Source organism: Crinia signifera, chromosome 12 (assembly GCF_055691185.1).
Source record: "Crinia signifera chromosome 12, ASM5569118v1, whole genome shotgun sequence".
Taxonomy (NCBI): Eukaryota; Metazoa; Chordata; class Amphibia; order Anura; family Myobatrachidae; genus Crinia; species Crinia signifera.
The window spans coordinates 36,540,144-36,567,620 of record NC_139228.1 but is presented as its reverse complement, the minus strand read 5'-3'; the positions used below and the strand labels follow the sequence as shown (position 1 = coordinate 36,567,620).

The 27,477-nt window shown below is 45.5% G+C and overlaps 1 protein-coding gene and 1 long non-coding RNA gene across 2 annotated transcripts in view; both read right to left on the bottom strand.

Moving 5' to 3' along the window:
• Nucleotides 1–12,055, bottom strand: part of LOC146049423 (uncharacterized) — a 57,488-nt gene extending 45,433 nt beyond the window's left edge. Inside the window, exon 1 of the long non-coding RNA XR_014466129.1 lies at nt 11,855–12,055. This is a non-coding gene — a long non-coding RNA (uncharacterized LOC146049423). The remainder of the gene's footprint in view (nt 1–11,854) is intronic.
• Nucleotides 12,056–18,239: 6,184 nt separating this feature from the next.
• Nucleotides 18,240–26,451, bottom strand: LOC146049525 (uncharacterized). Its single transcript, XM_083166062.1, has 3 exons — nt 25,637–26,451; nt 22,375–23,086; nt 18,240–18,276 (listed from the first exon to the last, which is right to left on the bottom strand). Exons 1-3 carry the CDS (start codon nt 26,382–26,384, stop codon nt 18,240–18,242), a joined length of 1,497 nt encoding a protein of 498 aa, XP_083022188.1. The 5' UTR covers nt 26,385–26,451.
• Nucleotides 26,452–27,477: the final 1,026 nt, after the last annotated feature.

Genomic DNA, 27,477 nt, shown 5'->3' with positions numbered 1-27,477 from the left:
TGATGCACCGCAAACGCGGCTTTCTAAACAACAGGCTGTCCCCATTCATTCCGTATAAACGGAAATGGATGTTACGGGCGCCATGTTGGTTGTGGGCACATATAGTATACGTGATGTGCTATCTAAACAAAGTGTAAGGCAGCTGCACAATAATGTCTATAAGTCCGCCTGCAGGTAATGAGTCGCAGTGCTGGCCATATAACCAACAGACTATCCGTATGTACGGAATAGATGTTGCGGGCGCCATGTTGGTTATGGGCACAGATGAGGGAAAAATACTATAAAGGTAAAAAAGGGTATATGCATTTTGGGAATGCATTTGGCAGATATAGTACCAAAAGTTTAGGACCCCATTGCACCTTATTTACATATGATATGCACTTATAACAATAAAAAAAGGAAATTAACAATTATTCAAAAAACAAAACAGAAGAAATATAATAATCATAAAAACCATCTCAATTCAAATTCACAATTTAACCCTTTAGGAACCAGGGTTTTGAGATCGTATATGAATCGCATTTCGGTTTTGGCTTGACGGATGTCTCTATTGTTGGTACGCCAATCATCCTTAATCCATGCAATGGCGCTGAACATTTTGATGCCATCTGTTCTGCACTGATGTTTCTCTTTAAAATGCATGGAGAAGGGATGCTTGGGGTTTCCATTTAGGATGTTTCGTATATGCTCAGCCCACCTAATTTTTACTTGGCGTTTGGTTTTTCCTACGTATGCCAAATTACATGTGCATACGATAACATAGATGACGTAGTTGGTATGGCATGTAATGAAATCTCTGATTTTAACTGGAATTCCATTAATATCGAGGTCCGTATATTTAGAAGTTGGACTTTTACATGCTTTGCACATCTTGCAATCCCCACAACGGTAAAACCCTTTATTTCTGGGTAAGAAACGTTTACCATCCATGTGCAGTGCACTGGATACCAATCTATCCTTTAAAGTGGGCGCCTTTCTATATATGAAAATGGGCTTAGGGGGCAGGCTCTTCTGTAATACTTCATCCTTTAATAAAATGTTCCAATACCTTCTTATTATTTTTTCAATTTGTTTATACCTTTTATTATAATGAGTATTAAATGCAATGGTATAATTGTTCTTTCGATCCTTTTTGTCAGTATTAATTAAAAGCGTATCTCTTTCTATTTCTCCCACATGTTCTGCAATCTTTTCTAATGCATTGACAGCATACCCTTTCTTTCCAAAATTCTGTACCATAGTTTTTGCTTGTTCTTCATATTTGTTCCTTGTGGAACAATTTCGTCTGAGACGGGTTAATTGTCCCTTAGGGACATTTTCAAGCCAAATAGGTAAATGGTTACTGCTTCTATGTATATATGTGTTGCAGTCAGTGGGTTTACTGAAAGTACTGGTTTCTATTTTTCCCTCTATGATGTCGATTTTGAGGTCAAGAAATGTAACTGACTCTCTACTGATCTCAAAAGTGAGAACAATATTGGCCTCATTATTATTTAAATGAGAACAAAAATCTTGAAGGTCATTCTCACACCCCTGCCAAACGAAAATAATATCGTCGATGTACCGCCACCAATGCACCAGGTTCGCAACCCAGCCATGTCCTGCCCAGACGTGCGACTCCTCCCATCTGGACATAAACAAATTGGCATAGCTGGGCGCGAACCTGGTGCCCATGGCGGTACCTACATTTTGCTTGTAAAAAACGCTGTCAAAATTAAAATAATTATTTTCTAAAATAAAGGTGATTCCTTCTATAATGAAATTACACATCCCTTTGTCTATATTAGTTCTTGACAGAGTGTTTTTAGTCGCCTCTATTCCCAAACTGTGTGAGATTATAGTGTACAGTGATGACACATCTGCTGTCACTAGATAGTGATCATCACCCCACTCAATACTGGAAAGTCGATTTAAAGCATCTTTAGTATCTTTTAAATGTGATCTTTCACCAATTACCAGGGGTTGTAATTGATGATCAATATAAGCCGAGAGGTTGGCTGTGATTGAATTAGTGGCTGCCACAATGGGCCTGCCCGGGGGTTTGTCGGTATTTTTATGCACCTTCGGCAGAAGGTATAATACAGGGACAGAGTAATTCTCATTAATTAAAAACTCTTTAACATTTTTATTTATGGTCCCTGTTTCGAAATGGTGCATAATTAAATTTTGATATTGTTTGAAGATATTATTAGAAGGATCATTTTTAATTTTTTTATATGTAACGCCATCATTAAGCTGGCGTAAACCCTCCTCTCTGTAGGATGCGAGGTCCATAATGACAATGCTGCCCCCCTTATCCGCAGGTTTACTAATAATGTCCTTGTTTTTTTGCAAGAAAACTAGAGCTTCTCGCTCTTTTCTACTCAAATTATTCCTGCGGCTGGGGGGCAGCACCGTCATTTTATTTAGATCCTCCAAAACACTCTTTTGAAAGGTTTCCACACAACAACCCTTAGCGTGTGTAGGGTTGAATGTGGATTTCTTTTTGAAAGGGTCAGGGATGATCTGTTCATCATCAGTTTCTCCAAAAAATCTCTTTATTGATAATTTTCGTACGAATTTTTGTACGTCTACATAGAGATCAAAATGATTTAACTCATTAGTGGGACAGAATTTCATTCCCTTCTGCAGAACTTTTAGTTCTATTTCGTTGAGTACATATGAACTGAGATTAAAAATCTTAACCCCTTCTTCTTTTTGTGTTTCGGCATGTGGATTTATAGGGTCCTCACAAAGATTAGCTTTCGTTACTTTATGGCTGGGGGCCTTGATCCTCTTTTTCCCTGCTCTTTTACCCCGTTTGGTTTTATGTTTCTTTTTAACATGAAATGATGTATTTAATAATATCGTTTTCTGAACCTCCCTTTCTCTAAAAAAGGCTCTCTGTTTCCTGAGGCATGAAAAGTTTCCTCTCTACTATCGTTTAAAGGTTCAAACCTATTGTAAGTTTCAAAAGAGGGTCTTTGATTCCACTCTCCATTGTACCTTTGTGTATAGGTTTTGTGGTACCTATTTCCTTCGTGTGGAGCCCTTTGCCAACTGGACCGTTGGTTCAAAGCGGGCCCATCACGACGGTACTTGTTATTCCAATTCCTATGGTTCTTATTATAATTTTGGTAATGGCCCTGAGAGTGATGATTCCTTATAGGATTTCTGTATGCAGGAGATTGTATTTTAGGAGTGGGTGGTACTGTGATGTCATTGGGTTTAAAATTTCTTTTTCCATAGTTTTTTGTTTTGGTTTGAACTATGGTCGAAGGTAAGACTACCTTAGGTGTGTTTTTAACCTCTATCCTCTCCTGGGTGTTCAGACTATCTCTTTTGAATTTTTTAGATTTTTTAAACATGAGATCTCGTTCATTCTTTTTGATTTTTTGTATGGTTCTATTCTCTAATTTCTTATAGTCCTCCATATCGACAAAAGGGCCTACTAGCCTCTCATATTCATGTATTTGTTTCTCAAGTCCTACTAGCTCCTCCCTACGTTCACTCACAATAAGGTCCATTAAAGCAAAGGAACAATGATCAATGATACTCTCCCATTTTGTTTTAAAACCATTAGAACCATTATCAAAAGACGCTTTTTTGTCAATCTTTAAGCCTTTTGGTATTATTTTTGTTGTTATGTATTGTTCAAGACTGACAATCTCCCACCATGTCCTATTTTCTTTAAGGAGTACACTCTCTAACTTATTCATTAGACCCTCTAGAGTGTCATCCAACAAATCAACATGGTTAACATCCTTATTGAATGAAAAAGCGTCTTTTATCAGATTCTTGCGATCTGATCTGTGCTGAAACATGCTGCTGCCGGGGTGGAACAACGGTGATACAACAGATATTTTTCGAAAAAAGGGGAATTCCACTCCAGGCGCTGCAAACTTTATAGCTGCATATGATACTTCACAAAAGAAGGTCACCGGACCTCAAAAAGACAATACTGCAAAAGAAAGGGGAAGTCTCACGTGCGCTTAAAAGTCCATATGTAAATAGGTGATCCTTGAAAGGATATAAGTTCTTTTTCTTCTTTCTCGTCTCACACCATTTCAAAATATATGGAGAAACAGAAAAAGAATATACCAATTATTGATATGCATATACTAATTTCTCCTCTCTTTCTTCAATGGGATCTAAAAAGAACAGAGAGCGTGTATCCAAGATTTCCAAGAGTGCTCCAAAATGATTTTAGAGGGTCACCCCACTCGTGTGTATAGGGACTGTGCTCACATGTATGCTTACACAAGACGGGGTGTGTGAACTCTCATAAAGGTATCTTTGGTTAAGATATGACTCCAAAAAGTCACGATGAAGACAGAATTCTTTTATTCTTTAAAATCACAGCAGGGTAGGGATGATATAATGACAGCCTTTTTCCCATATAAGATGTAACCCGGGTAGTAATATGGTACCAGATACTGCCAAATACTTCTCCTCACAAACTCTGCTGCTTGCATAAATGACCAGACACTAAGTTTCTACGCGTTTCGGCACATTGAGGTGCCTTTTTCAAGATAAAGTGTCTGTAAACAATGAATTTAAACATAATGTAAAAAATCCCATATAAAAAACTCGTATAAAAAATCCATATAAAAATCTGATAAAGTGCATAAAATCCAAGTGCAAATATAGGGAGACTTACCAGACGTTCTAGGTCTGTGAATATGTGGAAAACGGTCCTGTGGGGACACTCTGATCGTGTCCACAGCTCCACACAAATGCCGGTATGTACAGCTGGGTATTTAAGCCCCGCGACCGGAAGTGTAGCATGCGTCATATCCGTTTAGGGGATAGACGTGTGCTCCTAAACTTGGACGTGCGGCAACAGCGCTTCGTGTTATGCAGGCCGCCTTCAGGTGATGCACCGCAAACGCGGCTTTCTAAACAACAGGCTGTCCCCATTCATTCCGTATAAACGGAAATGGATGTTACGGGCGCCATGTTGGTTGTGGGCACATATAGTATACGTGATGTGCTATCTAAACAAAGTGTAAGGCAGCTGCACAATAATGTCTATAAGTCCGCCTGCAGGTAATGAGTCGCAGTGCTGGCCATATAACCAACAGACTATCCGTATGTACGGAATAGATGTTGCGGGCGCCATGTTGGTTATGGGCACAGATGAGGGAAAAATACTATAAAGGTAAAAAAGGGTATATGCATTTTGGGAATGCATTTGGCAGATATAGTACCAAAAGTTTAGGACCCCATTGCACCTTATTTACATATGATATGCACTTATAACAATAAAAAAAGGAAATTAACAATTACTTCACTTCACAGCTCACAAAATCGGTTTCATATACTGTAGTAGGGCCATAAGGTTATCCCGAGGTAGCTGGATGACTAAGCTAGGTGACAGCAGTGGGCATCACATACATGTGGACCTTACACTTCCAACCTGGCACATGTTGGAAGCAGAGCAGCACTACAGGGGCAGACAGGGTGGCAGTTTAATAATAATCACACTGGACACAGGATATATGTCGTCACACTGGACACAGGATATATGTTGTCACACTGGACACTGGATATATGTCGTCACAGTGGACACAGGATATATGTCATCACACTGGACAATGGATATATGTCACGCTGGACACAGGATATATGTCGTCACACTGGACACAGGATATATGTCGTCACACTGGACACAGGATATGTCGTCAGTCGTCACACAGGACAGGACACAGGATATATGTCGTGAGTGACTCGTGACACTGGATAAGATATAGGCCGTCAAACTGGACACAGCCCCTTGTATTAATGCTGCCCCTGTACACAGTGTACTACTCAGCAGCACTGCAGCACCTGCGTGTGAGCACTGCAGCACTGAGTTAGTTAGTTAAATCACAAAAAAAACACAGGGTTCAGGGCTAAATAAAATAAATCACAACACAGGGCTTAGGGCTAAATAAATCACATCAGGGCACGGGCCACAGGACAGCCCCTGGACAGTGGACACTGCAGCCCCTGCGTGTGAGCACTGCAGCACCTAGTTAGTTAAATCACACTACAGGGCTCAGGCCACAAGTCTACAACACAGGGCAGTGAGGGCAGGTCACGGAGCACAGCACAGCACGGAGCACATGGCACGGAGCACAGCACAGGGCAGTGAGGGCAGGTCACGGAGCACAGCACAGCACGGAGCACATGGCACGGAGCACAGCACAGGGCAGTGAGGGCACAGGTCAGGTCACGGAGCACATGGCACAGAGCACAGCACGGAGCACACGGAGCTTCCCAACCACCCTCTTCCCTCTCCAAGATTGGAGTGAAGATGGCGGGCGCGCGTGCGTCTTTTATAAGATCCCGCTCCTGCGAGAATCCGACAGCGCAATGATGACGTTAGGCCTCGTTATTGGTCCGGAATTCAGGCGGGAACTCCCGAGCCGGCTCGGATCTGGCCCGGATCCCCGATATTCGGATCTGTCGGATCTCGGGGATCCGGACCCGCTCATCTCTAATTATAACTGTACATTATATGTGCTAAAGCAGCAGGATATCTCCAGTCTCATATCCCAACCTGGAGGCAATGTAACAAAGCAATGAAGAAGGCAAGTCAGATGCTTGGTTGCATAGGGAGAGGTATAAGCAGTAGAAAGAAAGAAGTAATAATGCCACTGTATAGGTCATTGGTACGACCTCACCTAGAGTACTGTGTTCAGTTCTGGAGGCCATATCTCCAGAAGGATATAAATACATTAGAGACTGTACAAAGAAGAGCAACTAAAATGGTGCATGGCCTACATCACAAAACATACCAGGAAAGACTAAAAGATCTTAATATGTATACTTTAGAGCAGAGAAGGGAAAGGGGGGACATGATAGAAACTTTCAAATATATCAAGGGCTTTAACAAGGTACAGGTGGGAGACATTATTCACAGGAAGAGGAGCAGCAGAACACGAGGACATGCACTGACACTAGAGGGAGGAAGATTCAGGGGAAATGCAAGGAAGAATTTTTTCACAGAAAGAGTAGTAGATAAGTGGAATAGCCTCCCAACAGAGGTGGTAGACGCAAATACAGTAGTACAATTTAAACATGCTTGGGATAAGCATATTGATATCCTTACAAAAAAATAAGGATCAAATATGGTTTGAGGTAACATGTTTAAAAAAAGGGGCAGACTAGATGGGCCAAGTGGTTCTTATCTGCCGTCAAATTCTATGTTTCTATGTTTCTATGTAACCTATTAGAACAGAGTTATAGACTCCTAGTGCAGCCAATAGAAGAAATGCTCAGAAATCCCGCTCTCTGAAGGACGGTACAAGCATATACGGTCATTAGGTCAACACTATTAAGGTCAACATACATTGGGACGACCACTGATGGTCAACAGGCCTTAGGTCAACACATAAAAAAAGTTGACATGCTTAAGAGTCCAAAGGTTAATACTGACATTAGGTTGACATTGGGAATATCAAAAGGAAGACGTGGTTTTTTTTGTAGCTGGCATGTGCCGACAGGCAGTATTTCATGCCTGACCATCCATCCGTGGAGGGAGAATATAATAGTACCTGAAGCAGGCATTCCCAACTACGGTCCTCGAGGCACACCAACAGTGCAGGTTTTGTAGATATCCAGGCTTGAGCACAGGTGACTTAATAAGTATCTGAGGTATTCTGATTAAACCACCTGTGCTGAAGCCTGGATATCACTAAAACCTGCACTGTTGGTGTCCCTTGAGGACCGTGGTTGGGAATGCCTGTCCTGAAGCAAGGGAATGCGGTGCACTTTTTTCAGTGTCCGTGTCGACATTTGGGACTAAAAAAGTAAACGTAAAGTGTTATATGTTATTGCTACAATGTACTGTATACTGCAGGGTTGGCGTTGATAGTGGGGGTGCCGTTGGGGGTGCTTTTAACATAGTAAGCACCCAACACGTTTAATGAACTTATAGGGGCCACTTTTAACATGGGAAAACCCTTTAGGATGCTTATACAATTTTAAATCGCATACCATTGTATATGCGATACAATGCCATACAATTCGATGGTATACAATTTAAAATTGTATAACATCGGGTGCCATCGCATAGCATCGCATACCATCGCATGCCTTATGGTCTGCGATGCGATGGGCGCCGTGCTAGTACACAAGTACCAAAAGATTACTCCGAAGCGTTCAGCTTAATAAAAAGTACTGAGTATCAACTGTGTCATTAATGTCTATGCGGATTGTAATTGAAACTGTACTGCATTTGCCAGTGAGGCGTACTCCCTGTCAGTAGCTAGTGACACAAGGTTTAGGTAAGATTATCAGCCTTATTAATACCAACCAGCAAGCTAAACTTACCGCTAAGTGTTACATACTGGATAGACAAATGTAACAGCCACTAAACCACCTATTCAATATAATAATACAATTCTAACACTGAGAGTGGAGATAACATTGTCCACCCCCCACCCCCCCCCCCCCCCCCCCCATAGCACCAGGATTTAAATTGCATAGAAAGGATAGAAAGGCAACCTGCAGCCTAAAGCTCCCAGAATGCTCTGGTGCTCTACTCATTCTTGGTATGTTTTGGGAGCGGGGCTGGCACAGGATGGAATTACATTATATTCTACTTCTAAATACCGCACATTAGGCCACACCTATAGGCTTCTTTATAGTTACATTATAAACATTCAGTTATACTGACGGGAGCACCTAAACAAGTGAAAGGGTTTGTTCTAACTCTATGCACCGTAGCAGGGCCAGAATACCAATGGGGCAGAGGGAGCTCCAGGCCTCCACATCAAAATAGGCCCATAATCGTCTACATGTCTACATGGCACTGGCCACACCCACACTGCACTGTTCACACCCCCTTCTGCTTCTCATAATAGGCCCAGGTCCATGCGACCTTTAATCCAGCCCTAATTCCACATATTCTTCCATTGTAACCAAATCAATGCAGCATATTCATTTTCAGTCAAATACTTTCAGCTTTACACTCAGGGTGGTGACAGATTGCTCAGCCTTATTTACAGTCTAGAAAACAGAATGGGTCAGAAAAGGTGATATAGTGGGTGTTAATCATCAGTGGACATCCCAATTAAAGAACCAAAACCGAAACAAGAAGAGGACACGGCAGTGGCCTAGTTAGAAATTTCCCCCCCCTTGCCCAAAAAAATTCCGCCCCCCCCCCCCGTCAAGAAGGGGCGAGGCCAGCGTTGCCCACCACTCCCACAAGCCACCGCAGGGTCTGCCGCATATGTAGCTACGCCGCTGGGACCCGGTGTCAAAGAGCATGTAACCCACATAGAGTGCCAGGCCGCAGATCTGTATTGGGGAAGTTTAGAAATGCAAGGTGAAGGAGAAAGGAATCACGAACACAAGGAGTTGGGTGCTTCAAAATATTGTCAGCAGGAATATTAAAGCTGCCTGGGGAAATCAGGTCTATTGGAATGGATTCCTTTGTCAGCATAAGCCTTTCATTTACACCTTAGTATAAACCCTGACAGCTCTGGGCTAGCTGTCAGATCAAATGAATCAGGAAAACTATTTCCAACCAAGTGAACTAAGAAAAAAAAGTTACCTAAAATGTCAATTACAAAAGATCAAACACATTCTAACGATTAACCTATTTTTAAATGTATTTTTTTCCTGCAAAGAAGGATACTGTATTTTTACTTTAAGGAGGACTTAGTAGCCTGTCTGTTTCATATACGCCAGCACTGCTATCATTATCAGGTCACAATGCTGAGTGATTAGGTTGCTGTATGTCCAGCAATGCCATAGACTTTTGTATGTCTGGCAAGACCATAGACTTCTGTATGTCCGACAGTGCCATAGGATACTGTGTGTGCAGCAATGCCATAGGTTGCTATATGTCCAACAATGCCATAGGTTGCTGTATGTCCGGTAACGCCATAGGCTGCTGTATGTCTGGCCATGCCATAGGATACTGTATGTGCAGCAATGCCATAGGTTGCTATATGTCAAACAATGCCATAGGTTGCTGTATGTCTGGCCATGCCATAGGATACTGTATGTCCGACAATGCCATAGGTTGCTGTATATCCGGCAATGCCATAGGTTGCTGTATGTCTGGCCATGCCATAGGTTACTGTATGTACAGCAATGCCATAAGTTGCTGTATGTCTGGCCATGCCATAGGTTACTGTATGTCCAGTAATGCCATAGGCTGCTGTTTGTCTTGCCCTTCCATGGGTTGCTGTATGTCTGGCTATTCCTCAGAACAGCCCCCAGAAGTCGTCAATCACAAGTAATCTGGAAGATCTGAAGACTTTTTTGGGGGGGAAAAAGCTCTGCAAGTGTAATGCATTGGTGGTCCTCCGCTTGTTATCCTGAGAGACCGAACCAGCCTCCATGGAAACTACCTGCTGCCGAACCTGGGACATTCTTTTCCCCCAGTGAACCACTACTCTACTTCGCTCCAAAAAAACAGAAGGAGGTCAGCATCCTCCGTTAAGCCACTAAAGCTGGAAACATTGACCATCATTAAGGCATATAAATAAGTGAGGCACAATAGGAACGGACTCACCCAGGCTCACAGAAAAAAAAACCTCCAGCTGGTTATTTGCATTATACGGAACCATATGGACTTTTCAGTTATTAGTCACTGTCTTTTATAAAACAATTTGGTACTTGTTTCCTAGCATGGCGCCCGTCGTGGTACATCGCATGCCTTAAGTTAAGGTACTTAAGGCATGCGATGGACGCGATGGACCCGATTTTCTGTCTTTAACTGGCTCAATTGCCGGTAAAAGCGAAAATCGCGTTGATCGCGTCCATCACGGCCCCTAATAAGGGGCCGCGATGCGACCGATGTGATCAACGCGATTTCCCCATAGGGATCAATGTTAAAGTGAAAATCAAGTTGATCGCGTCCATCGCGGGCCATTATAATGGCCCGCGATGCGATCAACCCGATTTCACATAGGTTACAATGTTAAAAGGGCCAATATGGCCCATTTCACATTGAATATGTGTAAAAAGCATGGTTAATGCCCCCCCCCCCCCCCAACTTTAACGCCACCCTGCTATTGTATGCGTCCTCCGACCTTTTCATACCCCTACTATCCACGTCGGCGTGGAGTATAGAATAGAAAGTGTGGCGAGCGCAGCGAGCCACCGAGCCTGAAGCGTGGCGAGGGGACGCGGATACCTGTGACCCCGCAAGAGGACGCGATACCTGTGAAGTATCCGCGTCCCCTCGCGGGGCTCGCTGCGCTCACCACGCTTCGGGCTCGGTGGCTCGCTGCGCTCGCCACACTTTCTATTCTCAACTCCACGCCGACGTGGATAGTAGGGGTATGAAAAGGTCGGAGGACGCGTACCGCCGCCCCTGGGTTTTACCCTGGTGGTGGTGTAGCATAGACCATCCCATGGTGGAAACTCCATATACTGTATATAGAATACATAGAATGAGGTGCGAGTGTTGTGTCTCCTCCCTACTAGGGACCTCCCTCTATTACTGCCCTGTATAGTATACTGCCCCCTAGGGCCGGGACATGGTATATGTGACAGACATGCACATTTCGGGGGTTCCCCAAACGATGTTGCGCTTTGTGGTGGAGCAGCCCAAAAGGAATTAGCTATACAGTGCGGGGTGTTTTTTGCTGGAAGCAAAAGGGATTATTAGGCGCTTGTCAGGAGGGAGGATGGGGGAGGAGGGTTGGAGGGATAGGGATAATCGAGAAAAAGAGAGCAGAAATAGAGAATAAAGGTACAAATAAAATAAAAATGATAATAACAAAAAGAAAAAATAATAAATAAAAATAAAAGTAATAAAAATAAAATAAAATAAAGTAAAAACGTGCATAAATTGTTTACACTCTTTTGTAATGTTGGAGGGAGCAACAGTCCAGTTTGTAATGACTCTAGCTTGCCCTAGCTTGCTAACCTGTTTTACAGGAGAAGACAGCAGCGCTCTGCTGTTCAGCGTCTTCCGTGTGCTGCGGGCGGCTTGGGGTGACGTCACCCGATTCTCTGGCTTCTGTTCGTGGCTTGCGGCAGTAGCTGGAGCGGGTGGCAGTGTGTCCCCTTGCTGTCGTGATGTCCCTCTCTTGGTCCAACGCGTTTCACATCCACTAGGATGCTTTTTCAAGGATCCTTTCTTACCATGTGCGGTGCTGGTAGTAAGGCAGCATAGCACCTACAGATGTGTCCTCTTATAACTCTGTGACTATGCATGGGAGGCTGTGAGCATGCACACCCCTGGTTCCTCCATTCCTACTCTTATACCCTCTGCCCTCCCATTCCTATACTCACACCGCGGCCCTTCCATTCCTACACTCGCAGCCACAGCCCTCCCATTCCTATACTCACACCGCAGCCCTCCCATTCCTACACTCGCAGCCACAGCCCTCCCATTCCTATGCTTGCACCCATGGCCCTCCCATTCCTACACTCGCACCCATGGCCCTTCTATTCATATAGTTGCATCCATGGCCCCCCATTTCTATGCTCATCAGCACTGGTGCATAAGCCACGCACCAGCTGAGCCTTAGAGCAGCAGATAATACTGCCCCATGTCAGCTGCAGACTCTGCTACCCCTATCCTGGGAGACCTCCCCCCACCTTTACCCATCACACGCTGCACAGGGAGGTGCATCAGTTGGTGGTAGTGACCTGGGCCCCCCAGGGAACTGCTGCTAGTGATACAAGGTGTGTCTGAACCCAAAGTGTATGTAATGTAGGGTAACACTTACTCGCATAGTAGGCTGCATCTAGGGAAAGAAAAAGATACTGGATCATTTGTAATTAAAACATGGGGGTCAGCTCCCCTGGACTGATATGGGATAAAAAGCACTTACACTCCCCCCCCCCCCCCCCCACCCCCTCCAGCAACCCAGAAGCCCACCGCCACATTCTGATTGGCCCATGGGCCATTCAGTCAAAGATAATGGATGACCATCGATAGATAAAACGATCAATGGTTATCCATCACATAGTTTATGACTATCCATGGCTGGTTGCAGTATCACCATCGATGGCAATCATCGATGGCAACTCCACCGATAGCCAGTGGCAGAAGATGAAATGTTCTGAGTTTGTCTGCTCTGATAAATTTCCCAGCTCACCCCTTCCTCTGCTACATGTTAGTTTGTGCCTGTGTCTCTATGACACCACCTTTCCCCTTTGTGTCTGACTTGTTGATCTTCAATTGTTTTTGGTACCCTGTTAGTATCAATTGAAGACAGGAGGGGGCAGTGCTACTCTCAGTTAGTAACGTATTGGCTCAGATTATTTATCCACCAACTTTTCATTAGTTGGAGCAATAAAGACAAGGTTGTTAATAGGTGCACCCCTAATTCATGATTATCAAATGCCTACATTCTGCTATGCCTTTTGCTATGGGCCTAATTCATGTTTGTACACGGAATGCAAATGCAGGTTTTCCAGGTCGCAGAGCTGCTGATTTTAGCAAATGATGCTGCCGTTCAGAAATGAAAAGAGACGTCCACCGGAGCCATCGCGTACTCATTCACAATTGCGTATACACATCCGCAGCCTATACGCAAACATGAGGAACATCAAGCTTAAGGACAGGCCTATGGCTACTGTCCTTGTCTTTATTGCACATACGAGCTCACAGCTAACGGCAGAGAGACTTCCAATTGTATTGCAGAAAAATGTAAAGCGGCATAAAAACCCAGCACACACTAAATCTCTTCTAACCCGACATTTAAAAAAGTCACCAATTTAAATCCCAACACGAAAAAATCCCTAAAAATGCAGATTTTGAAGAATCTCAACTTAATAAATAAACCCCCTTGTGTTTTCGGGAGACAGCCATTAGGTCGACCATATGAAAGTTGGCATACATTAAGTTGACCACTGAAGGTCGACGGGGCTTAGGTAGACGCCTGATATTGGTCGACGTGGCTAAGGTCGACAGGGTCGTAAGGTCAAAACAAGCATTATGTCGACAATGGAAATGTGTACAGTCAAAAGCTAGACATGCTTACATCCACTAGGGCATGCAGGGAGAATATAAAAGTGTACAGAGAGCGCAGCAAGGCACCGAGCCTGAAGCATGGCACTAAAACGATGTCCATGTTGACTATGTCGACATCTGGGACAAAAAACATGAAAAACTCATGTAGACCTTCCCATTGTCGACCTAATGCTTGTATTGAACTTCAGACCCTGATGACCTTAGCCAGTTGATCTATTCCAGGTGTTGACCTAAGCCCCGTCGAACTTCTGAGGTTGACCTAATGTATGTCAACCATCATTGAGTCAACACTATGACCCATACCCATGTTTTGTCACTTCTCCTCTCCTTCTACATTTCCAATCACATCCAACCCTTTCAGGTCCAACGTCTAGTCAGGCTCAACAGCCCTAGCGCTAGTAGCAGATCCAGTGGTGAGCCACTTTACAAAAAGAACATTAACATCGTTCAGCGTTCAATGTAGACCATTGTTGAATTAAAAAAAAAAAATTACAATTAATTTAAACATATAAACCAGACTGTTTGAATTGCAAAAATAATTCAAACTGCAAAAAGTTAAAAGAGACGGGGTCTACATCTGAATTGTATGTCAATGGCTGCAGCGCAAGAGATGAGTTTACCCATAAAAAACAAAAATCAAAATATAACAATAATCGGTACTCTGGAGTGACTTAGAAATAGTGAAGATGAAATGATGTGGATTTTCCAAATCATAGGCAGAATGTCAAAGGCACAGTAAGAAACATTGGGGCAGATGTATTAAGCTTTAACAAGAGATAAATGCAAGGGTGATAAGGAGAGATAAACGTCCAGCCAATCACCTGCTAACTGCCATGTTACAGGCTGTGTTTGAAAAAAGTTGTGAAAGAGCTGATTGGCTGGACACTTATCTCTCCTTATCACCCTTGCATTTATCTCTTGTTAAAGCTTAATACATCTGCCCCAATGATAGGAATCCATTTGCTCAATAATGAGCTGAAATCACAGATAGTCCCATCCAATGATGATATAATTAAAATTAAAATATTTATAACAATGAGTGTAACAATCCCCAGTTAATGAACAATTCCTTCTCTTGAGTTCAATCTCACAATGATAGATAATAAAAGATGTCACTATATACAGTATTATATAAAGTGCAATAAAAGAACCATACAAATATTCTTTTAGTTAAAAACAAAAAACAAACAAACAAACAAAAGTTAATCATAAAAATAGGAAAAAGAAATAATCTCACTTTGGTGTGGCAGTTTTTTTGTACAATCACAGATGTTGACAAGTGTGTTTAGAAACATTGCCGGTTATTACTGTGTTTGCCATTTTTTTAAACTCATCTCAATTTATGGATTATTCCAGAAGATTAGAAGGTCTTTGCGACTAATATTCAAAATGGAAGAGATGAACAGCATGTCAATACTGCAATAGTGCGGCACACGGTTTACAAGGGAATAATCCCATTTAGTTTTATTTATTTTATCGTGTTACATGCGTGTAAATTGTATGAAATCGTAATGAAAATAATGTGTCAGAATAGGCCCTAACGCCATTGTACATTACTCCTGCAAGAAGATCCGTGGGTGCCTGAAGACTTTAAAAATAAGGTAACACATTGCATTACAGACTACCATTATTCCACTCACGCAATGCATTCATTTCTTTGAGGGATATGTTATGACGCTCCAAAAAGCCGATACGCAACATTTTTTATGTTTCTGTTGCTATTGGTTAAAAAATGGGTTGTGTGAAAAAATGTAGCGGAAGACTTTGCTGCTGCTGTCTATGCAGATTAGAGTGTGCCCTAGTTCTAGAATGAATCAGATTTCCCCCGCCACAGAATGTCACGGCTTAGTCATTTGAATAAGACAAAAGCCAGTCACAATGTGATGATAACGGGGCTTTGTGAGCATACAGACAGTGGGAGAAGGGGATTCTGGGACATGAACTGTAGTACTCATGTGAAAAGATAGTATAGGGCTAATACAATCTCCACAGAAGACAATATGCTGAAAAGTTCCTGTATACTTTGTTTGCAGAAATGGCTTATTTTAATGGTCACCAGCGTCACACCTATTCATTTTAAGCCCTTTTAGTGTTTTTTTTTTTGTTCAATTGATTATGGCTCTTATAAGTATAAAATATGGGCAGTGGTGGCTCGTACTTTTTTGTGGGGAGGGGGCTGCTGCTGGCTGCAGCCACTGTGGGGGTACCGTGATGCAGGCAACCCCCCTGCCACTGCCACCACTCCTCCTGATCCCCGCAGCATTCTCTGTGCCTGTGCTGTGAGGACTGGCGCATGCGCAGTAAATACCTCTATACTGCGTATGCAGCCAGCTTCTTTGGGCTGCGTCGGCAACAGCCCATAGAAGGGGAATCATGGTCCTGGTGCCTGTATAATACAAATGACAGGCACCAGGAGTGGTGCATGCACAGTACCAATGTAGGTACTGCGCATGCGCAATCTTCGGATTTCATTCGGCAGCCAATAGAGAGGCATCCCGGAGGGAGGGAACACCTCTCAATGGGACCAGTCTTGGTGACTGGCAGGTCAGGCTTCCAGTAGGAAGTCACTGCCAGTCACAGTGAAGCCAATGCAGTCTCACAGACTGCATCTGGCTTCACTATATTGGCGGATTTTACCTAGAAGGTGCTGCAGCTAATGAGGGGCTGTAGTTAAAAACCGCCACTGAATATGAGTGATGTGGCTGAGTGTTTTAGGTTTAAAATGAATATGTTGATTAATGAATAAGGTACACCTAAAGATGAGGGAATATTTAAAACTCAGTTTTTGACTGATTTGTCAAATTAATCTCAATATTTATAAATCTGCTAAATCCCCTCACACCGTAATGCCCATTACACATTACGCCTCAGACCATGATGCCCAATATACAACACACTGTGATGCCCATTACACATTATAACACATTATTTGACACACATGATGCCCATTACACATTATTTGACACACTGTAATGCCCATTACATATTATACGGCACAGGCCGGGGGGGGGGGGGGGCAAAGATGGACAGATGGAACAACATAGATGGATGGTCGAGGGGAGGGGCGCGCAAAGATGGATGGATGGAGGTGGGCATAGACAGATGAGGGCAAAGTACCATATTGGAGGACAGACTGAAAGATGGATGGAGGGGCAGCATAGACAAAGGGAAGAGTTGGGGGGGCAAAGACAAACTGACAAACAGATGCTGGGATGCTCACCATTACTTTCTCTCCTTCACCAGACAATGGCAGCGCCTCCTCCTCTCTGTGCTGAGCATTTCTGGCCTCCAAAGGCGTCAGCAGTGGGTCCTCTCCCTCTTCTCTTCCCTTCATGGTACGGCTCCGGGCAGCAGTGTGCTCATGCGCTCCCTCCTCTCCTCACCACATGATGCGGCTCCGCTGCGACTCCCCCCCTGCGCGACTCCCCACCCCCCCCCCACCACCCTGTGTGGCTCGGGCGCAATGACAGGAGCGCAACAGCAATTCCTCCACTCCCACCGTGACCAGCGGCTTCCGGGCAGCAGCTCCGCCTTCCACCCAGAACACCGGCAGGCAGAGAAGCAGATTTGCTCCCTTCCCTCCCTCGCAGCGTGGAGTCAGGGAAAAATCAAGAGAGTGCACTGGCTGCAATCATGTGGGGGGCCTTGGCTGCAATTGTGCGGGGGGGCGCGCAAGCCTATGGCTTATTAAGGGGGTTATTCTGATTCCCTCAGAAAGGCACAATCACTCTCTAATGGACAAAACCATATGCATTGCAGGTGGGGCAGATGTAACATGTGCAGAGAGAGTTAGATTTGGGTGTTTTGTGCATTGTTTTTGTGCAGGGTAAATACTGGCTGCTTTATTTTTACACTGCAATATAGATAGTTTGAAGTTCACCCCCCACCCAAATCTAACTCTCTCTGCACGTTACATCAGCCCCACCTGCAGTGCATATGGTTTTGTCCATTAGAGAGTTATTGTGCCTTTCCGAGTGAATCAGAATAACCCCCTAAGTGCTAATCATGGGATGCCACAATAGCTATAACAGCAATCATTTGTAAACCCCTAGAGATCATCCTCCCACCAACCAAGGGCTAATCAAGTGGTGGACAGAATGAACTGCACTGGAGAGGTGTATGGCTCCATAACCAATAATGAGTTCATAACTGTGCATTGTCTGTGACGTTCATAAGAAACATCAGGGCGTTCTCATCATACGGACAGTGCCACCTGCTGTGTACGACGCCAACCTGCAGAACACTGATGTAGAACTACGGCACACGGTGGTTCTGATTAGCATGTAGTTGGTTATTTAGCACAGAGGTTCTCTAGGGAGAGGAATGTTCAAAGCATGTACTTAGCATTAGACTGCTTGTCACCTCTGTACAAAAGAAATAAAAGAAAATGAAAAAGGTCTGTAGGAATATTAATTCCGACAACGTCTAATCACCGCTAGTAAAGAATTCCAGGTTAAAAAGCTTATATCATTTTTTACTGACTGTTAGCAACCCCGTCAGCAAGTAATTGTTGTCTGGCCGACTTTTGTATGTTTATGGTAAATAACTGCGTCCTATTTTCTTCATTTAAAAAATATATTTCTGGCTATAATAGAGAATGATGAATAAAACACAGCAGTTTATATTATAGATAATAAATGCACTCCTCCTCTACCCAGGCACAAAGTGAATCGCACGGAGTGGAGGTAATTGCTGTGATCCGCCAACAGGCTATGTTTAGGTAGACAGGTTATTTGAGTCCTTTACAATGTCAGGTGGTTCAGCAGTGCTTTGTATGGAATGGTCTGACTGTATTAAAGTCTTAAACTCCACACAGACATAGGCATTCATCCACACTCACCCCACTTATCTAAGAAATAAAGACGCGTACAACTGAATGGGCTTAAAGGGGACGGCTTATTTATTTTGAGCAGGGGCGGCCTATTTGAATCTAACTAAAATTTATGTCCCTGCTCTAACTAAGGTGGCGGGCAAAGAACGGCATGCAAAATAAATAACATTGCTGGAAAATAACAAAGTAATAAAAATAACAAACTCCGGATCTAAGGGCCAATTGCCCTTAATTGCCAAGGACCGGCCACCTGCCAGCGTCCAAGACAACGGCTCAATTATGAAGCGGACTTTTCAAAAGGGGCCAATTGCCCTTAAGGCCAGGGGGTTGACCTTCTGCTTCTGCCCCTGACCTCGCAAATAGCACTAAGGCAGAGCTCACCACTCTGCCCGAGTCATCAAAAAATTGGGCCACCTGCCCTAAACTACAAATGTCCGCCAGAATTTACGCTATCCGAAGTAGATGATCGTTAAGGTCCAGATGTGGGCCCACCTGGGTCGGTGATGCCCAGATCCCGACATCAACCAGCATCTAAGTGTAAATACAGCTCTAATTTAATTACCGTTCTTTCCGCCAACCCAAAATAAGCCGACAACAACTAAACGAATAATGCAAACGACTTCTCAACAACTAATTCTGACTAATAAATGGGGCGGGCGGGAGGGCAACGTTTCCTGAAGCAAGAGGCAGAATCTTCTGGAACCAAGAACATCACCCCATCAATCTCCACCTCTGACCTCAACCAGCCTATCCTGAACCGTCATTCAAATCAGCCAACCCGTCAATCAAGACAAGCCGAACCCTCAAGCCCAGATCAAGTGTGTGAGCTAAGGATTCCTGCCAATAGCCAGGTGAGTTTATGCTGTTTTCAGCCAGACAAGCTGGCTTCTACAGTCTTAAACTCCACACAGACATAGGCATTCATCCACACTCACCCCACTTATCTATGAAATAAAGACGCGTACAACTGAATGGGCTTAAAGGGGACGGCTTATTTATTTTGAGCAGGGGCGGCCTATTTGAATCTAACTAAAATTTATGTCCCTGCTCTAACTAAGGTGGCGGGCAAAGAACGGCATGCAAAATAAATAACATTGCTGGAAAATAACAAAGTAATAAAAATAACAAACTCCGGATCTAAGGGCCAATTGCCCTTAATTGCCAAGGACCGGCCACCTGCCAGCGTCCAAGACAACGGCTCAATTATGAAGCGGACTTTTCAAAAGGGGCCAATTGCCCTTAAGGCCAGGGGGTTGACCTTCTGCTTCTGCCCCTGACCTCGCAAATAGCACTAAGGCAGAGCTCACCACTCTGCCCGAGTCATCAAAAAATTGGGCCACCTGCCCTAAACTACAAATGTCCGCCAGAATTTACGCTATCCGAAGTAGATGATCGTTAAGGTCCAGATGTGGGCCCACCTGGGTCGGTGATGCCCAGATCCCGACATCAACCAGCATCTAAGTGTAAATACAGCTCTAATTTAATTACCGTTCTTTCCGCCAACCCAAAATAAGCCGACAACAACTAAACGAATAATGCAAACGACTTCTCAACAACTAATTCTGACTAATAAATGGGGCGGGCGGGAGGGCAACGTTTCCTGAAGCAAGAGGCAGAATCTTCTGGAACCAAGAACATCACCCCATCAATCTCCACCTCTGACCTCAACCAGCCTATCCTGAACCGTCATTCAAATCAGCCAACCCGTCAATCAAGACAAGCCGAACCCTCAAGCCCAGATCAAGTGTGTGAGCTAAGGATTCCTGCCAATAGCCAGGTGAGTTTATGCTGTTTTCAGCCAGACAAGCTGGCTTCTACAGTCTTAAACTCCACACAGACATAGGCATTCATCCACACTCACCCCACTTATCTATGAAATAAAGACGCGTACAACTGAATGGGCTTAAAGGGGACGGCTTATTTATTTTGAGCAGGGGCGGCCTATTTGAATCTAACTAAAATTTATGTCCCTGCTCTAACTAAGGTGGCGGGCAAAGAACGGCATGCAAAATAAATAACATTGCTGGAAAATAACAAAGTAATAAAAATAACAAACTCCGGATCTAAGGGCCAATTGCCCTTAATTGCCAAGGACCGGCCACCTGCCAGCGTCCAAGACAACGGCTCAATTATGAAGCGGACTTTTCAAAAGGGGCCAATTGCCCTTAAGGCCAGGGGGTTGACCTTCTGCTTCTGCCCCTGACCTCGCAAATAGCACTAAGGCAGAGCTCACCACTCTGCCCGAGTCATCAAAAAATTGGGCCACCTGCCCTAAACTACAAATGTCCGCCAGAATTTACGCTATCCGAAGTAGATGATCGTTAAGGTCCAGATGTGGGCCCACCTGGGTCGGTGATGCCCAGATCCCGACATCAACCAGCATCTAAGTGTAAATACAGCTCTAATTTAATTACCGTTCTTTCCGCCATATCAGTTCAGCTTGAACTGACCCGCCACCAACCTAACTTCGAATACTCCCTCATCTAAACCTCTAAACTTCTCAATGCGTCTATTAAATTCTGGAAAAACAAATCCATCCCGACTAAAGAGAGATGCACCCCATCCGGCCTGTACAGGGTCTCGTTCCTAAAGGAAATGGCCTCGTGCCTGACGACCACTCCGCCCTCCGTTGCTATAGCCCTGCCGACTACGGAATTGATCCGCCTACGTACCAAATCAATGGCGCCCGGACTGAGTGCATCTCTCCAAACCCTCCTAGGTATAATCTCTGACCAGAAGAAACGGCAAAATCTCCATTCTCTGATCAGGTCCAGCAATAAATTCCTAATCTCAAATCGAATATTGAGACCGGAATTATGCGTGAGGTCGTTGCCCCCCAAGTGGATGATGACAAACATTGGGTAACCAAACGCCCTGACTCATCCAAGAGACCCCTCAACGCGGACCACCTCATACCTCTACGTCCCAGCCAACGGATAAATCGCGTCTCAGGGAAACGTTCCGTATCCGTGGTGACCTGGGACAAGGACAACCAATAAATAAATGAATGTCCCACCATCCAAATCATATTGGTGTCCAAGCGTTGACCTGTAAGTTGAAATGATATATACCGTTAGAAAATTTGAATTAATGGCAAACATCTGGCAACATTTTAAAGGGGGGCCCGTGAGATTCCCTTAAAGGTGATTTTGCAGTTCTATATTAAATTGTTGATAACTATTAGGAATGTGATTTAGGTGATCTATTTAAGACTAATTTGATTATTGACCCACTTGAATTATGTATAATCCCTACCTGTTGTACCTTAATCTACGGTGGGAGGGGGGGGGGGGGGTGGGTCACCCGATTTGACTTGAGGCAAAAAACACAAATCTTCCACCAGTTGGCTAGAGCCTAATTTAAGACTGGTGATAACACAAAAAATTCCTCAAGGCCCCTCAAACACTAAAGCGTGTTTGGGCGAGCGGCTACTCCTCAAATGGGCTCACTGGATTATGTCGGCCTGATGTATCGCTTAAATGCACCAGACCGCCATCTTCCGAGTGCTCGTATGTCGACCTGAGACCAACCCGCCGCAGCGGCTGCCGAAGCGGCGCCGATACGAAAAGAGTGTGTCCCAAAATCGGCTGGAGAAAGACCCTGATGCAATATACAGCGCCTGAAAACTGACCTGAACTGGAAGTTAGTAAGTGGGGACCCGTCGATGTGCATCAGCCAGGCCCCGGGCAATTGAGGCCGCAACTCCACGTAAGCCAGAGCCGCCGCCACCGGACAAATCCGGCGATCGCCACTCCGACCCAAATGGACCCACTGCCCCCTGCCCACTACGTCGGTCTTTGAGCGCTGAATCTTGCACCATAAACCGTCGTGGTGCACGTCGACGTGGCCGAACAGCATAGGCGAGGGAGATGCCCTGGTTGCGGACACCAACTCGCCTACTCTGAACGCCCCATGGAAAGCCATGGCAAAGGCCAACCTGAAAAGTCGAACCTCGTAATCGTTTGAGCAAATCACTCTTAAGGACCTCGAGATTCGACGCAACAGGCCGGCATCAATCGGCCGTCGCCTGTCGGGCAAAACCGGCCTGGCTCTGGCCCATCCCTTTAGCATCCTGGAAAGCAAGAAAGACTTGGTGATGTCTCTCTTCCCACCCAGACGCAAAAAGAATGATATGCCTGCCAGAGAGCGTCCAACAAAACTTCTGGACTTACCCTCTGTGTACAGGCTCCATACATAGGCATTAATAAGACGCTTATAGCTCTTACCTGTGCCACCCTGTTCCAGCAAGAACTCGCTCCAGCGCTCCCATGAGGCCAGATAAGCTCTAAATGTTGCTGGCGCTAGCGACCGCAGGGCCAGCTCCTCTACCCCTCCAGAGGCACCTGCCATAAAAAAGATGGACATTGTTCACCATACTTCTGGGCTAGCGGCACAAGTTGCCTGAATCTTCCCCATTCGAAACGGGACAATGCATCTGCGACTTCATTAAGTACGCCAGGGACGTGCTTGGCTCGCAACGTAATATTGTTCGCCAAGCACATCAACACTATCCGTGCTAGAATGCGCAAAACTGGGAGAGAGGTTGACCTTAGTTGTGTAATGGATTGGACCACCCCTAAGTTATCACACCAAAAGACAACCTCCCTGTTTCCCAATTCCGCGCCCCAGAGCTCTAAGGCTACCATTATTGGAAATATTTCCAATAATAGCATATTTTTGGTCATGCCGTCTCGTGCCCAAGATTCGGGCCAAGCCTCTGCGCACCAACGTCCCGCATAAAATGCGCCGAATCCGAAAGATCCTGCTGCATCCGTATATAATTCCAACTCCGCATTTGCAACGGCTGGAGCTTGCCATATGCATATGCCGTTGAAATTATCCAGAAACATTTCCCACACTTTCAGATCCCTCTTCATTTCTGAAGATAGACGTAGAAAATGGTGGGGTTTGCGAATCCCGACGGTCGCTCGCTGCAGCTTTCTACAAAATATTTTGCCCATGGGTATTACTCTACATGCGAAATTAAACAGGCCCAATAAAGATTGAGCCTGTCTAAGTGTCAACTTAGCAGCCGCTATGGCATAAGTTATTTCGTCGTGTAACCGGTGTACTTTATCTATTGGAAGTTTACACAGACCTCGATCGGAATCAATTTGAATTCCGAGGTACACCAAATCAGTAGTAGGTCCCTCGGTTTTTTCCCCTGCCACGGGAACCCCGAAATCCCTAAATAACTCAAGCGCTGCTTCAAGTAAAGTAAGGCACAGGTCAGAATTCGGAGGACCCACTAAAAGAAAGTCGTCCAAATAATGAGTAATGCTGTCAACTCCCGACACTTCCTGCAGGCACCACTGCAAAAATGTGCTGAAGCGCTCAAAATAAGCGCATGAAATGGAGCAACCCATGGGCAAACATTTATCTATGTAAAAGCCCCCATTTAATTTAAATCCCATGTACCGAAATGCGTTCTTATGCAAAGGTAATAGTCTAAAAGCTGATTCAACATCCAATTTGCACATGAGGGCACCAGGACCAATTTTTTTAATGATGCCTATAGCATCCTCAAATAAACAATAATTAACAGTGCATAATTCATCATCGATGGCGTCATTGACAGACGACCCTCTAGGACAAGAAAGATGCTGAATCAGCCTGAACTTTCCCTTAACTTTTTTGGGCACCACCCCAATAGGGGACAAAATTAGTCCCTCAACTGGTGGTGTTGCAAACGGGCCTGCCATGCGACCTAGTTTTACCTCGGCTTCGACTTTTTGTGATATTATGTCAGGGTGTTCCATGGCCGAGCGTAAGTTTCCCTTACTACCCGTACTAATTGGAGCGGAAACAGGTAATTGAAAACCCTCTGAAAATCCGGACTGCAAAAATATTGCTCCATCTCTGTCCGGATACCGTTCCAGCCATGGTAACATCCTGACCAATACAATTGGAGTTGGGGCTCTATCCAACGACAGGTGCCGCTGGACCGCGGCTTTGTTTTGTCGTGGATTGAGCCCCACCTCCCCCTCCAGTTGAAGGTTTTGTGCAATCCTTGATTGCGTGTTGACCTCCGCATCTGATACAAAGGTGCCGAAAACGACACCGGTTACCCAGGTTGCATTGTCCATTATTAAATGAGTAGCACCTACCATGGCCATGTTTCGTATTACTTCCCTTATTAATATTATTGTAAGGCCTGCTCCCATACTGCCTTACCCACCCCTTATTCTCAGGAGCCCTAATAGGCGTAGCCGATTCGGCAACTTCGCCGTATAATTCCACGTCTTTCTTACCAAAATCGTATACCTCCCGGCCATGCTGCTTTCTCCTAAACTCTTCGTCATAGACCCGCCAACCGGGACCGACGTAAGAGGTGTAGAGTTTATGAATAAGGAACTGGTATCTCACCAGGTTCACATATTCATCTGGATGTGTCTCTAAATAACAGGCCGCAAAAATTAGTATGCCCCTTACCCAGTTGTTATAAGTGCGAAATGCATCCTCGCTAGCGGGTCCTTTTTTCCTTGCGGCTAGAAGGGCCCGCCTATCCTTGCTTGTTAAAGCAAAGATATCTACATAGCGCCCCTTTCTGATCCTATCTCTAGCCCTAGGACGCAAACCCCGCTTAACAGCGGTGTTCGCGCACTGCACTGCATCAGACTCAACCGATACATTGGAGGACCCGGAGCTATGGGACCTATATTCCCTACGTCTCTTCCGCCTTCGTCTCCTCACGACGCCGTCCGAAGATGACTTATCCTCGGAAGACGTCGATGCTAATGAGGAATCAGAGGTTTCATTTCGGCGCCGTCTCTTACGAGACTTTGCAGATCTTTTCCGCTTAGCTTTCTTCTCTACCGATGAATCCTCTGACCCCCCACTGCTGGACCCTGTATTATCTTCCCCAGTCCAGTCAGGATCATTTGTGGACTCACCAGTATCAGACGATGCTGCCCTCCTTCTTCTACGATCACTTCCTCCTCGGCTTGAAGAATGTCCTTCCATGGTTCGCTCGGCGGAATCCTGACCTGTCAATAGAGGTTCGTTAACAACCCCCATCACGGTTGGGACATTCGGCGATACCCTTTCAGCAGAGGAAATAACATTGTCCCCTCGTGCCGCAGCAATAGTTGGAGCTATTGCTTTGGCTATGAGGTCAGATACTGACTCCAAAGTTGCCGGAGGGTCAGTTTTTCCCTGCCCACCTGTTCCGGTGGTTAACAGAGGAGCCACTGCCGACACCACCGCTGCGCATATAGATGTAAGCGCCGATGTCCCTAATGACACGGTGTCACCTTCCGTGTTTCTCCCGGCAACCGCGTCCGCATATGAGCGACCCGGTTGCGTTCTGGCGCTTTGTGGCGCCATATTGTTCTCCCTTGCCTTCTCTGCGACCACCCTTCTCCTCGCTGTCCGTCTAGATCTGGCGTTAGATTTTCTAACTTCCTCGACCGGATTCATTCCTGCATCACTTTGCAAGTCCCTTTCACTAACCCCGCCTTCTTCGTTTGAACCGGCCAATGGGGCTTGCTCTTGCGTACCGGATTCACTGCTCAGCGAATCCACTTCGTCTGACTCGCCGCATGAGGATAAGGATTCATCCGAATCCTCGCTATTATCCTGCCACGTAGCTACGGCAGACTTAAACATTTCAAATTCGGCATGAGTTAACTTATGTCTCATGTCCTCAATAAATTTCCCCCTGGGGTTGCTATTACTATTACTGCCACCAGATGGCGCTGCTGCTGCATTGCCATTCCTTCCTTTTTTATGGGACCTCCTGCAATTTCCCCTTCCTCCAGCAGAGGGCGCTCCAGGCACAGAAGTGCCTGCAACACCCTCCTCACAGTGGTAAGCATCACCCTTGCGGCCATTTCTATTCTTGCCTCTGTCTAACCCCCTAGCTACCTTGTTTCTAGGTACTGCTTTACCTTTATTCTGAAGTGGGCGCGCAGCGGTCCTTTGACCGCTGCGCTGTGCCCCTTCTTTTACACCAGCCCTCCCTGCATCTACTGCGGCAGCGACAGGCCTAGCGCCTGTGCTCCGCTTATTAATCGTGCTGGCTGCTGCGTCTGGGGAGAAGGACGCCGGCACTGACGCTGGCGTCCCCGCCGCTCTCCCCCTTTTTCTTGCCCTCAACTGATTGCTGCCCGCTCGGCGCCCAGCCCCAGCCGCCTCCCCCGCTGCTGCGGATGCTTCAGGCCTAGCGCCTGAGCTCCGCCGCGTGACGCGGCGAGGCCTAGCGGGGACCGGCGCCGGCTCACAGTGGGGACGGGCGCCGCCATCTGATCGCCCCCTCACCCTTGATTGACGCGGGCGGGCTGCCGGAGGGATTCCTGAGCCTCCGGCAGCACCGCCACGCCGCCCTGACCTGCCGGGCAGACCTATGTTAACTGCCGGAGCGGGCGGTTCGGCCTGCGCTCCGGCAGTCCTGCGACGAGGAGAGGGGGATAGCCCCCGCTCGTCACCCCTGCAAGGAGGCTTGGTTCTGGCCCTGTAGGAGCCTGGAGCTTCGCCTAGCGCGGTATATCTGGCGGGAGCCCCCGCAGCGCGCTTAGGCCTAGCCGGCATTCTCACAGGGCTTGAGGCTAGTTTAAGGGGGGTATAGAAAAGGGGTATAGATTGTAGGATATAGATTAAAGTAATAGGATTATAGCTCAGCAGTAAGAGAGAGAGAAATAGGGTGAGAAAGAAGAGCGATAGGGAGAGAAAATTATATAGAAATAACAAATCTCTACACAGGCTAATAATTGTCTGTACTTAACAGTCCAAACGT

Excerpts from the sequence above, each read along its gene's own strand:
- LOC146049525 (XM_083166062.1), bottom strand. The coding sequence starts at position 26,384 with ATGAGACATAAGTTAACTCATGCCGAATTTGAAATGTTTAAGTCTGCC. Across the intron at positions 23,087-25,636 it reads GGCAGCATCGTCTGATACTG|GTGCCTCTGGAGGGGTAGAG; the intron begins GTGAGTCCACAA and ends TTTTTATGGCAG. Across the intron at positions 18,277-22,374 it reads CTTACTAACTTCCAGTTCAG|AGGTGACAAGCAGTCTAATG; the intron begins GTCAGTTTTCAG and ends TCTTTTGTACAG.